This window comes from Rhamphochromis longiceps, linkage group LG4, assembly GCF_057381845.1.
Source record: "Rhamphochromis longiceps isolate RC_006_pf linkage group LG4, R_longiceps_female_GT1.1, whole genome shotgun sequence".
Lineage (NCBI taxonomy): Eukaryota > Metazoa > Chordata > Actinopteri > Cichliformes > Cichlidae > Rhamphochromis > Rhamphochromis longiceps.
The window spans coordinates 10891910-10905062 of NC_140560.1; the positions used below are offsets into that span (position 1 = coordinate 10891910).

A 13153-nucleotide genomic window follows, 5' to 3' on the forward strand; every position below is an offset into this window, starting at 1 on the left:
AAATTAGAGTTTTTGGCTATGAAGTGGGCGATTTGTGAACGTTTCCGGGATTATCTGTACCATGCCCCATCGTTCGTGGTGTACACTGATAATAACCCACTAACATATGTGCTCACTACTGCGAAGCTTAACGCCACAGGTCACAGATGGGTCGCGGAGCTGGCCAGCTACAACTTCACCATCCGCTACCGTCCAGGCAAGACCAACGCAGATGCTGATGGGCTGTCGCAAATGCCGCTGGACATTGACAGCTACATGAAGAGCTGTACAGCTGAAGTTGGACAGGAAGCCATAAGCGCATCAATGAGTCTGTAACGGTGGAGGAGAGAGACCCTTGCCAAGGCGTTGGAGTTATCCAGGTGAGTGCTCTGAAATTAATCAAAGATTCTGACACTACCCAGTCTTTTACACCAGACCATATACGCAGAGCCCAGGAGGCAGATGAAGTTCTGGCAAGAGTGCTCTGGTATAAGTCGCTGGGTAGAAGACCAAGTAGAACTGAGGTGAAGTCAGAGCATCCTGCAGTAGCTGCACTACTCAAGCAGTGGTTGAAGCTTCACGTCGACCAGAATGGTGTCCTGCGTCGCCAAACATCACGGCGAGAGCAGCTACTGGTCCCTAAAGCCTATCGTTCCCTGGTTTTTAAAGAACTCCACCAAGACATGGGCCACTTAGGGGTGGAAAGGACGCTCGACCTGATTCGAGACAGGTTCTACTGGCCGCAGATGGCGAAAGAGGTTGAACACTTTGTTACAGAAGAATGTGAGTGTCTTAAGAAGAAAAAACCGAGTAAGCAGACCCGTGCACCTCTGTCCTCGATCCAGTCCACTTACCCATTCCAGCTGGTGTCCATAGACTTCCTTCACCTGGAAAAGTGTAAGCAGGGCTACGAGTATATACTTGTTATCATGAATCACTTCACGAGGTTTGCCCAAGCCTATGCAACGAAGAACAAAGCAGCTAAAACAGTCGCTGACAAGCTCTTCAATGATTTTGCACTCAAGTTTGGCTTCCCGACCAGACTACACCACGACATGGGCAAGGAGTTTGAAAACAAACTCATGGCAAGACTGAAAGAACTCTCTGGTATCCAGGGCTCCCACACGACACCCTACCACCCACAGGGTAATGGACAGGTGGAGAGATTCAACCACACCCTGCTGTCCATGTTGCGGACCCTGGAGGACAAGGAGAAGGATGATTGGAAAGAGTCGCTAGCTAAAGTCGTCCACGCGTACAACTGTACGAAGAATGAGGCAACAGGCTACGCCCCATATTACCTCATCTTCGGACGTTCCCCACGCCTGCCCATCGACTTGCTCTTCAACCTGAAAAGGGATGAAGCTCATGTGGACTATGATGACTATGTTAGCTGCTGGAAAAAGAGAATGCAGGAGGCGTACACAGTGGCTTCTCAAACTGCTACCAAGGAAGCTGCTCGAGGCAAAGCGTACTACGACAAGAAAGTTAAAGGGAGAGATCTTCAGCCTGGGGATAGAGTGCTCCTCCGAAATCTCACTCCTCGTGGTGGTCCCGCGAAGATCCAGTCCTTTTGGGAGAACCAAGTCTACAAAGTGAAGGAGAGGAAAGCAGATAACAGTCCAGTGTATGTGATCAGCCCTGAAAATGGCCAAGGCAGAGATAAAGTGGTGCACAGAAATCTCCTACTGCCCTGTGACTTCCTACCAAGTGAGAAGCCATCAACACAGACTGTTCAGCCCCAAAAAGACTCGCCGACTGTGACAAGGAAGAAGTTCAGACCTCCGCGTAGACAGCAGCAGCCAGGGAATGGCGACACATCGGATGATGACGACAGTGGCACCTTCCAGTGGTACCTCAGGCCGGTTCCAGGGAGACGACAGAGGCAGACTCCGCTTAACCCTTTGGCAGAGTCCTTCCAGCCTCATCTGAGTCTCCACTGTCAAGAAGAGGATTTGCCACTACAGAGCGAAGAGGATTTGCCACTACAGAGCGAAGAGGATTTGCCACTACAGAGCGAAGAGGCTTTGCCACTACAAACTGAAGAGACTGGGCCTGGGCAGATCCAAGGCCCTGACCCTGACAATGACAGGCCACTGAGTGGTGATGCTATGACTGACATTCTAGCTGCAACTGGTGGTGAGACTGACTCTGTGAGGCAGTGACCTCAAAGACAAAGACAGCAACCAACGGTACTGAGCTATGACACTTTAGGTCAGCCAACTTTGGTTCAGAGGAACTGTACAGTGACTATGGCTCAGGTTATTGACTGTAATGGCTTCTGGAGACCATGGGCTGTGGGAGTGTGTTAAAGCTATGGTTGAATAGATGATGCACACAGAAATGTCAGGTGACATTTAATTTTGTGGGGGAGAGTGTGGCACTATGTTAAAGACAGAGACATGAAAATAGTAGCCCCCCATTTTATTTTATACTCAAGGACATTTTCTTTTAGTAAGGCCACTGCAATGTAAGTTTTACTGTTGTATAAGTTCCGCCAGCAGAGGGCGCTCGGTCCTGTACGGGCGCTCGGTCCTCGGTAGCTGACGCTACACTAGAAGAAGTAGTGCCAGTGGTGAAGAGGCAGCGTACGGCCTGCGCGCCAAAGAGAACTGATGGTCTTATTTTTCTGTTTTTACAGTTTTCTGTAAAAATAAATATGTTGCACGGGAGATGAGTTGGCCCATCATTTCAACAGTGTAACACTGGAAAGTTTTAAGTCTAATCTTAAAAGTAAAGAGAATGTCTTTCTCCCAACTCCAGATTAGGAGCTGGTTCCACAGACACCATATAAGGTGCCACACGTGACCAAGCTTAGCCAGTTACAAAGGTATTTTGTGCATCTGCATTGTTCAAAAACAGCAATAAGCAGCAATGATTATAACAGAAATTAGAGTTTAATACAACATGGACTTTGGTGTTTGTTTAGCTTATGCAAATTATTATTTGACATGTCATTTGGGGGTATGCAGCAGTGAAGCTCTAACACGACGAGCCCATAAGTTGACACGTCTTTTATTACACTGACCTTGATGCATTGTCCTGGTTTTAGTTCTTATGATTTTATGTGAACATGTTGGATATTTTTTGTCGTTACAATCACTGTGGACAAGTTATTCAACCATGCGAGTGGTTTAAGTAGTTTATGGACATATGAAAGGGTTTGTTATTTTTTTAATGTTTCATGAACTACTAACTGATGTCTGCATTACTGTCATTTTTGTGTATACGTGCAGCTTACGGTGCCCGATCACCTCAAAGACCATAATTATTGTAAGAGAAACACTGCATGCCAGGCCCGTGATGCAAAGAAACCCAGAGCCAGCAGGAAACAACCGTGCTGCAGCAAGGACCAGGTTGGATGTGTAAAATTTCAGGAACAGAATCATTTGAGGGTTTTGGAGTTTGGACTTCATTGTGGTTCATCAAATTTAGATTTTTGTCTTGTTTGAAAAAGATGAGGTCGCTATTAACTACTGACATTCCCTTGTGTGCTTCTGACCTTTCCCCAGGTTGTTAATTCAACCCAGAGGCCCCGGCGCCGTGACAGAACAGTCAGTCAGCCCCGGAAAAGGAAGCGAAGCCCAGCATCCAGTTCTTCCCGACCTCCAAAGACCTCAGTGCCTCCCTCTGCAATCTCACATGATGACCTGCCAGTGTCAAAATAATTGCCCCCCAGACCCGAGCCATGCAGTACCGACCACCAGCCAACCAGCTCCAGCTCCAGCCCTTTAAAAATCCACAACCTCTCAGTGGAAGATTATCAGCGAGTCTACCATGAGGTGGTAGATAGCATGCTGACGTACGTTTGTCTCCAAATGTCCTGTCACTTTTTAAAATCGCCAGCTCTAAAATGGTTACAGTATGGTTTTTGACCACATGCATCATTTTGATTGAATTTCTTCTTGCAGGTCCAAGAATGGCCGCAAACGTCCCTACAGTTTAGAGCTGGGGAGAAGTATTAAACAAAAGCTGTGGGAGAGACTGAATCGTCCTGTGGTGGAGACATCAACCAACGAGGACGGACTTGAAGAAATTGACATTGTGTATGGGCAAAAAGTCAAAATCCCACAATATGATTTTCTGTAAATAGTTCACATGTGACTTTGATTAAAATATAATTTCTGCACAAGTTTGTGTTTCTGTGTATTATAGATATATTCCACTGTGTGTTTGGACAACTCTTTAAGGTCACTGCTGAGAAAATTCATAAAACCTTCATAGGACTTTTATTTTGAAAAATCACTACTTATATTATTATTTATCTGACTCAAAAGGGCTCATTTGAAGTCCTTCTTGACCATGATATATATTCAGGCACTGTGAACAAAACATAACATCCAACTTTAATTCACTCGCGCCTTTGTCTTTTTAAAGACAACACATTACTTAACTTCCTTGAATAAAGTGCAGAATGCTAGAGATTTATGTCATTCTGTTTGCATACTAAATATTCAATAATCATTCATGTTCTCTAATGACCGGTGCCCAGTGTTGTGCCAAAAAGTGATCGTTTGCCAAAGTGATTTCTGGTATTTGCCAAAAGATAATTGATGGTAACAGATGTAAATGACTTGCTGTCATATAATCTGTCAAACGTTTCTCTCATGAATGAGATCAATTCATTTTGATCCAAAAAGAAACTTCCTTTCATCAGATGTGACTTTTATTCAGCTTTCATTTATTCAGGTAAAAAGTGTCGCTGACATTAAAAATGTCGTTTTCAAACGAGGTCTGGCCTGGAGGGCTGCAGAAGTTACAAAAAAATCACAGTCCTTTAAAAAACTGTGATGTTCTTCAAGTGGCCGAAAAGGACTGGATGGATCTTTATAATGTAGGTACAATAAAGCAGATTCATAGAGCTGCTTTAAAATTTGATATAACATATAACCCATTTTTAAACTCTGTTTACTGCAGCCTATTTAACAATATAAGCAACTATATAAAAACATAAAAAGAGATCTAGACATAAAAAAAACACGCAAAAAGTGATTGGCATACGATCACTTTTTGGCACATCAGTGCAGCGAGGTTGTAATTGCTGCTTGTAACCATCAGGGGGCAGTATCGCTAGAGTGCAGTCTTGGAACCTGTAACGAGAATCACCCTTCATTATCATTAGAGTTACATCTGCCTCACTACTCCCTTTTCTTGCCTTCCAGTATAACATGTTTGTCACTTGGCCCGCCCCGTTACATCACCACCAATAGTTTAAAAAGGCACTCTGGAGTTCAGACACTATCAAGCTGCACAACTTGTTCACACCAAAGAAATGATGGATCACCCAACCTTTGAACGAGAGAACCAAGAGCGTGTGCAGGCGGTGGAGAGTTCATTCCATCAAGCAGGGAAGCCCTTGTCCAAGCCGGGCCGGATTCTAATCGGAGAGGGAACTGTGTTTAAGCAGGGTCGCAAGAAGATACAGCAGAAAATCCTCTTCCTCTTCACTGATATTCTGGTGTACGGCAGCATTGTTGTGCCTGGTCGCTGGTACAAAAAGCAGAAGATCATCCCTTTAGGTGAGACATTCATCTGCGTTTCCTGCAGCTAACCTACTGTGAGAAGATTAATGTGAAACTGCCAAAAAACAATTTTATGACTGAAGAGAAAGAAATATAGACAAAAGCTTCAAGAAGAGCCAACACTATTGAATACTGTCCATAATATGACTGGCAAGTAGAAAATAGCAAGTGTGCTGTGCTAATTTAACTTCATATGTTCAGCTTTCTGCTCATACCACTTTATCCATGTAATTTTTATGTTGTTATCAAATTCACTATGATTTTAGAGGACATTGAGCTGGAAGACCTGGAGGACAGTGACATATTCAAGCATCAGTGGCTGATCCGAACACCGAGCAAGTCTTTTTTTGTGTCCGCCCCTTCATACGAGGAGAAGAAGGCCTGGATAGAGCACATCAATGAATGCCGGTCCAGCCTAATGCAGGGCACCAGCTGCAAACCTTCCAAGAAGTTTGCTGTTTCCTGGATTCCTGATCCGGCTGCTTGCAAATGCATGCGGTGCCTCTCTACAAAGTTTGGTGGGGTCAATCGTCGACACCACTGCAGGAATTGCGGCTTCTTGGTCTGCAATTCATGCTCCAAGCAACGTGCCGTTATCGATCACATCCACCCCACTAAAAAGCTGAGGATCTGCAGTTCCTGCTACAAGAATATTAATGAAGAGAAGTTTTGCGACAGGGGAGACAGCGCTGGGAGAAGCAGCAAGTCAGAGGAGGAAGATTTTTGTCCTTCTGGTGAGGAAAATGAGAAAGTGGAGGAAGGAGAGATAGGGATCTATTCTCCCAGCAACTGGCTGGACACCAAAAACGGGACTTGGGAACGACTGAGCATTTATGATTACCCAAAGTCAATACCATCACAGTAGCCAATAAACTGCAACAAAGACGCTTTTGAATGGATTCAGATTACAGAAAGTTGATTTTCTTACATGAAGTTACATAAATGTAAAGATAAATGTGACGACGTATTATTTGTTTGTTTCTATTTGTGTTTTAATCTTAGGCTGTACACGCAACAATTTGCACTGTAAATAACAAATCAGGAGTGAGTCGAAAAAATCATTTTAAAAAGACAAGAATATATCATCTTTGTACATATTCAGTGCCATTAACCATGCTAGTTAAATGAATAATGCTCCATCTGCCTGTCACTTTGCTGCTGGAACAGCTGAATTTCACAATAAAGGATATTTCTATTCCAAAAAGCACTGTCTTCTCCCTGTGCATGTGACTCTGAATGCATGTTTCTTTGTTTGAATGCATGTAAAGTATTTGCATCCAGTATCTGCTCTTTTGCTGCTCCTTAACCTCAACAATAAAGTGCAGATAATCAATTTGTGAGAGATGTTATTACAACACTGAAATCTCTCATCATTTAGTAATAAGTCCTCTGTTTAGCCCTCAGAGTCTTATTGGAGCATATTACAGTGTTTTCTTTTACTTCTGTGACTTTTTGGGGTTTTTATTGTGCAAGTCAAGGTCAGTGAAGTAACCGTATATAGTTCCTCACCCACTTAGGGTATACATTTTTCCAATAAGCATGTATATAAAAACCATTCGGGAAAACACATAGAACCTTTACAGCACCATTGATTTATCATCATTTTTCTTCTCACTGGCATTTTTCATAAATATAACATACAAACATACATATCAAACTGTAGCACGTCCTAGTGTTACAGTACTTGATGACGCTGCTATAATAATGCGGTAATAACAGAATGTGGCTAAACATTTACACTTCTTTTCAAAGATTTAAGTTCATTCTAGTTAACTCTCTGAATCGAGCACATCCTAATACAGTAGACAGCTCCAAAACAAAAGCGAGTACATTTTTGAGTCAGTCAGCCAGTTTTGAAAGAACAGTAAATCGACTGAAAGCAAAATACTGATGTAGAAATTGTAACTATGTAACAAGAAGTAGACAAATAGCATTCTAACTAGTGGTGGTTTCGTCAGAAATTTACTGACGTTACTTTACTGACTGCTTATTTTCAAAAGTAGTTAGTTACTCAGTTACTTAGTTACTTTTTAAAAACATGATACACAACCTGAATAGGCAATAAAGCAATAGACCTTTCAGCCCAATTCTACTTTTTCTGCATAATACATCATACAAAATGTAATCAAATAAAAAAGTCTCTTTTCAAAACTTGTTTTATTAGTTTTAATCTTTTAACTTTGTGCACATTGCATCAAGCAAAAATTAAATTATATGCAACAGTCTTTGACAATTAAACCTATTTTCTGCATATTCCAGAATATAAAATAAGATATATTTTTTCTGTTTACACTCACTCTTTCAAATAGATGCAAGTAAAACACTCCCTTACTTTACTCATTACTTGAAAAAAGTAATCGGATTACAATGATACATTACTTGTAACGTGTTACTGCCCATCTCTGATGATGACAAGTGTGTGAGTAGCTAAGGCCAAAAACACCCAGTTTCCTGAATTCTTGAAGAACGCTGAAGTTTGAAATACTTCAGGCTGATCGAGCTGATGCAGTGATCTCACTGCATTATCTGCCACATAACCTGATCTTTGCTGATTGACTGGAAGAAATTCACCTGGTTCTACGAAATCACAGTGAGTCATAACGAGGTCAATGTTGATGTCCATTTAAGTTACCAAAAATGGCTCCTTGTGCAGTGAAGGGTTTATTAGACTGAGAGGCAAACTGCTTCTCGCTCAGTCGTGTGGAATGGTTTCCACAGAACCCATTTAATATCAGCACTAGTACTGATACTGGTCAACACAGAGCATGAAGTACAAATAAATACTTGTTGGTTTAAGAAAAAATACATGAATCCCTTTTGAGAAGTTTAATAGAAGTACAGCCACAAAGACTAGAACACCTAGTGTTCAAAAGTAAAATTACCATATTGTCGGGATGCTTGGGGCTTCCCATGCTTTAATTACAATATGATCAGACACATAGAGCTATTTGTCTGTTTGTATATCTGTCAGCGAATTTCCTGAAAGTGGGTGAAGAGGTGGAGCATGAGGAAATGAAGATCTTGGTACAGATTCAGACTGCTTACTTGAAATATGAAAAATAGGCCACTGGCTTTGGCAGATGATGTGCTGCTTTAACTGTTGAAAGTTTATCCCCTCACCTGTCAGTATCTTGGATATATTTGGCATTCTTTTAATTATTATCATTATTATTATTATGTATAGCAGATATGATAATGTTGGGGAGTAATATTAATTGCTCTTTGAGGTTGACTGATTTATGTGACCATCCTGTGAGAGAAGATGTGTTTTTCTACCCTTCTGCTACCAGCCTGAAGGCCTGTCTGTCTGCGAGCCAACAATGATTAAATGATAAATGGTAAATGGACTGATTCTTATATAGCGCTTTTCTACTCAAAGCGCTCTGTCATGTCATAACATGTCATAGTTTCAGGTTTCTGCAGTGTATTTGTTCTGTTTGATCCTTGTTACATTGGCTGTGTTTATGGTTTTTCCAGCCTCCGGCCTGAACGTTTGTCTTCATGTGTTAGTTTTTCATGTTTTTGTCATTTCCTGTTTTAGTCTGTAGGTTCGGTTTTTTTCTGTCTTTTTCAAGCCTTTTTCCTGCTTTTGTTCCTCTCATTTTTGACTGAAAGCCCCATCGTCATTACTCTCACCTGTGTTTCATCGTATAATTAGGCCCGCCAATTTAATGCAGTTTCCTTGTATTAAAATATCTCTGGGATTAAATGTTAAGTTAAAGGTAGTAACTTTCTTTAAGCTGACAGAAAGAGTCTGACCCCTTTGAGATCAGGTACGCTGTATGTGACCCACAGTGTAGTATAAGTTTGACATCCCTGGTTTAGATCCAGTTTGTAGTCTGGATGGGAGGAGTCATTTATGGTGTTGTGAGCCTTCTTCGAGCTGTTATTCCAGGGTATGTTGAGAGTGGAGGAGAGCTGGGCATAAAAGATGCCCAGCTCTCTGTGAGGTTTGGAACTCTGCAGCTTTGAGTTGACAGAGCGTTGGTGATTTTTACACACTATAGACTCAGCACTCAGCGAGAACACGTTCTAAAAGTTCATGGCTAAGTTGCTGTGGTTCCACTTTGCAACAATAGCACTAACAGCTGATTGTTGTACATGTAGGACCAAAGAAATTTCACAAACTAACTTGTTGCAACTGTTGCATCCTATCACACTATCACACTCAAATTCAGTGAACTCTTAAGAACAACCCGTTCATTCACAAACAATATGTTATAAAGGCAGACTGCATGGCTTGTTACTACATTTTACACACCTATGGCCACAGGACTGAAAACATCTAAATTCAAAGATTCAAAGAGTTTGGCCCAATACTTTTGTCAACGTAGTGGATAGTCTTGACTTTCCCCTTTGTTAAGGTGTTCACCTGTTCACCTGAGTGACATATTTCCTTTCATTTTTGTTAATGATGTTTTTGTTACTTACTTATTTAGGATTGTTTTTTAATTTCTGATATTACTGCTTATTATTACAGATCATTAATTAGATACCCATATACGGTGGCCCTGAGAGGTCAAATGCAGTGCAACTTAAGAAAACACTAATAAATAGAAAAAGAGCTAAGGTATCCGTGTTAGTGCTGCGTGACATTGCAAATTTTGGTATTGATTCAATACCAAGTAAACACAGAGCCAGTATTACCGATACCAAAACTGATACTGATAATTTTAACCTATAAAGGCAGCTTATGTAGGGATAAATAGTGCCTCATAATTTATGAAATGAATCATCAATTTGCAAATGCTGAACACACTTTAATGACCGCAAAATCACTGTGATGTTTTACTTTCCACTATGATTAGTTGACAGCAAACAACAACAAAAAAAAACTGTCAAAAGAATTTTCATATATTTTGACACCTGGAATGTAAATGTGCCCGTCTTTAAAACAATTTGGGCAACTTCAGACTGTAACTACGCCCATGTTAAATTAATAAAGGGATATAAACACAGGGAGCTGGGCTTGCCTGTGCCATCAAAGGCGGTCCTACTCATCACCAACCCTTGTTGGAGGGGGCTGTGTATATGATTCATAGTTATATGCCACATGTTGGAGAAATGCTTCACTCCCACAAAGCGTGTTGTCGTCACTGGTCAGCTCCCAGCAGCAGCCTCCTGAAGGGGGATCTACCCCGGAGGGCTCCGCAGTTCAACTCTCGACGAGCAGAGGAGGACTCTCACAGTCCGAGGAAGAGGTTCTCAATGAAGATGTGAAGATAAGCAGCGCCTCGGCTCCACCACCAGCTCGTTCACACGCTCCAGCAACGGCGGCCTCATTTCCAGTAAATGCAATTTGCAGCAGCCCTCCACTCGGGCTTTTCTTTTTCCTTTATTTTTCTCATTTGTGAGCGATCGCTATGGCAGTTCAGTCCACATCCGGGCCACAATGCTTTGACTCCATTATTGTCTAAAACTGGCGGAGAGGTTGATAAACCTTGTCATTTTTTACATTTAAATAGACATTTTTTTGGGACGCGCAGTGACGGCTGGGGTCGAGAGGAGATGTCTAACCAAGGAGTTCGGCGGAATGGCCCCGTGAAGCTGCGATTAACAGGTAGCCTGCAACGCTTTTAAATCCCCACGTATTCCCACACACACACCAGCTAGGAAGGCTCCGTGTATTTGCTGGCTGGGAACAGTTCACATGGGCTACGGAGTTGGCTCGCCGCCGGTGCTTTCTGCTCTCATTTGCACAGATTTGTTAGCAGCAACAGTGTATTTAAATTACTAGCTGACTTCACAGGGCTAAGGCAAGCAGGAAAAGCGAGGAAAACGCTTAATGAGGATATTGTTGCTCTTGGAAATAGTCTCAGCCTCGTGATTGTCGCCAGTAAAGCACCACCAGCCATAACAGTGGTACCCGGGTCGCTCAGCTCCAGTAATGAGCCGCCTTCCAGTTGTAGCTGGTTGACGCTTATCAAACCTTAGTGTGTATTAGTGTCTCACATTTATATTCCAGCTCGTAAAATTCCATTATTTTTAAACAAAGGGGAGCTTTACAAGTGTTGTGCTGTTCCGCTGACAGACGGGCTCGCACAAAAGTTGGCTAGCTGAACGTAGCATTCCCGGTTAGCTCTAATCAAGTCTTTATGACAGGACAAGCTTCGGCTGAGATGATAAGCAGCTCAGGTCACTGGAGTCTGAGCAGTGAGCGAGCAGTGCGCCAGAACCGACAAACGGCTGCCCCCCTTTGTTTTGGTGTCGTCGTTAAAGCAGGTTAAAGTTGTATCCGTGAACCCGTGGCCCCCTTTGTACCGCTACGTTATGATTCACTGGGAAACACTTGAATGTCACTTTGTTTGGAAGTAGCATGTAGCTGTGCTGGTCTGCTCGGACCTGTCGCTCTCCTCGGCATCAGCACACTCAGGAGGGGGGGAAATAAAAAGGTTTACACGAGAGCAGCTCACTGTTTTGACTGGAAGAGGGGGTCAGACGGCTGCCTCCTGGGTCTTTTTTTGTTTTGTTTTGATGTGCGTCCAAGGTCCGACCTGAATCCAATTAAAGGGCTGTTTGTTCCACCAGGAACTGCCGAGGGAAACATTTAAGTTGGTGATGTTTCTGATAGGAACAAGTGGAGATAAACAGGGGATCTCAGTGAGGTGAGTGGGATACATGCAGAGTGGCAGAAGACAGGAAAGCTTTCAGCAACAGTTTCACAATGACGCAAAAATTAGATACTGATCATCCATACAGTTGTATATGAGTGTGTATTTGAGAATGCGTTGCCTTCAAAACTGTTAGGATCCCAGTCCTTACTTTCTCTACAGTGATGTTCCTCTGAAGTAAGGCTGCTAACAGAAACTAGACACTGTTATTAACATATAAGCTCGACATGTACAGAGCCCTGCTTATATAGCAGAGCATCTGAGACCCAATGACTACAGCTGGCCTCTCCCATTCTCTACCGAGGATCTCCTAACTGTCCCTCGCTCTGATTTTAAAACCAGAGGTGATCTTGCTTTTTAGGTTTTGGCATCCAAGCTGTGGAACAGCCTTCCTCAGCCTGTCAGGTCAGCTGATTGTGTTATTGGTTTTAAAGCTGAAAACACATTAGCTTTCCCTTAGTCTCGTCCCCTTTATTTTCGACCCTTGTTTACAACTATTTGCATGTATTGAAGTGTGAATAGTTGATTATATGGCTGTCTATGTGTCCGTATTTTGGATCGTTATACTTTGATGTGTGGATTTTACTTAAACTGTGAAGCACTTTGTAACTCTACTTTGCAAAATGAAGTTATGTCATTTTTTTTAGGTACACAACTTCAAATTAAAGTGGACCTTTAAAGTTAAAAGGGCTTGTTGCAGAGAGTATATGAACTGAGAAGCTATACAAGTTAAACAAGGATTATTTTGAACCCCGTGTCATGCAAAGCTACTCTAGTAGACTTGCAGGGTTGAGGAAAAATGCGACTTTGGAGATGAGCATAATAAAAGTCTCGGTTGTGAACTAGTTTGTCACTGCAGTCGTCTCCTGGTGGAATTCGAAGAATCTGAGTCCACTGTAGGGAAAAAATGGTGAGAGCAGGACATTGCAGCGCACCTCTCCTGTTTAAGCTCAGTTAAACTTGTGAAACACTCATCAAGAGTCAATATTAAGCTCCCTACTTATCAATCAGCAAGAGAAATAGAAACTACTACTTGCACAC

The 13153-nt window shown here is 42.3% G+C and overlaps 2 protein-coding genes and 1 long non-coding RNA gene across 4 annotated transcripts in view; all 3 read left to right on the top strand.

Moving 5' to 3' along the window:
* Positions 1-246: 246 nt before the first annotated feature.
* LOC146671067 (uncharacterized) lies at positions 247-4004 on the top strand. The gene is made up of 4 exons (XR_014911582.1): positions 247-359; positions 3216-3335; positions 3492-3781; positions 3891-4004. It is a non-coding gene; the product is annotated as an uncharacterized LOC146671067 (long non-coding RNA).
* Positions 4005-5138: 1134 nt separating this feature from the next.
* LOC146671068 (pleckstrin homology domain-containing family F member 2-like) lies at positions 5139-6801 on the top strand. Its single transcript, XM_085405113.1, has 2 exons — positions 5139-5498; positions 5768-6801. The coding sequence occupies exons 1-2, from the start codon at positions 5252-5254 to the stop codon at positions 6364-6366; spliced, it is 846 nt and encodes a 281-aa protein (XP_085261239.1). The 5' UTR covers positions 5139-5251; the 3' UTR covers positions 6367-6801.
* Positions 6802-10575: 3774 nt separating this feature from the next.
* LOC146671069 (E3 ubiquitin-protein ligase SMURF2) overlaps positions 10576-13153 on the top strand; it is a 55023-nt gene continuing 52445 nt past the window's right edge. The window contains exons 1-2 of one of the 2 annotated variants that reach the window (XM_085403242.1): positions 10577-10789; positions 10967-11061. In XM_085403242.1, coding sequence (XP_085259368.1) covers positions 11010-11061 — 52 coding nt within the window. In that variant the 5' untranslated portion in view covers positions 10577-10789; positions 10967-11009. Of the gene's footprint in view, positions 11062-13153 lie in introns of both variants that reach the window. The other variant, XM_085403240.1, reaches the window with a different exon arrangement.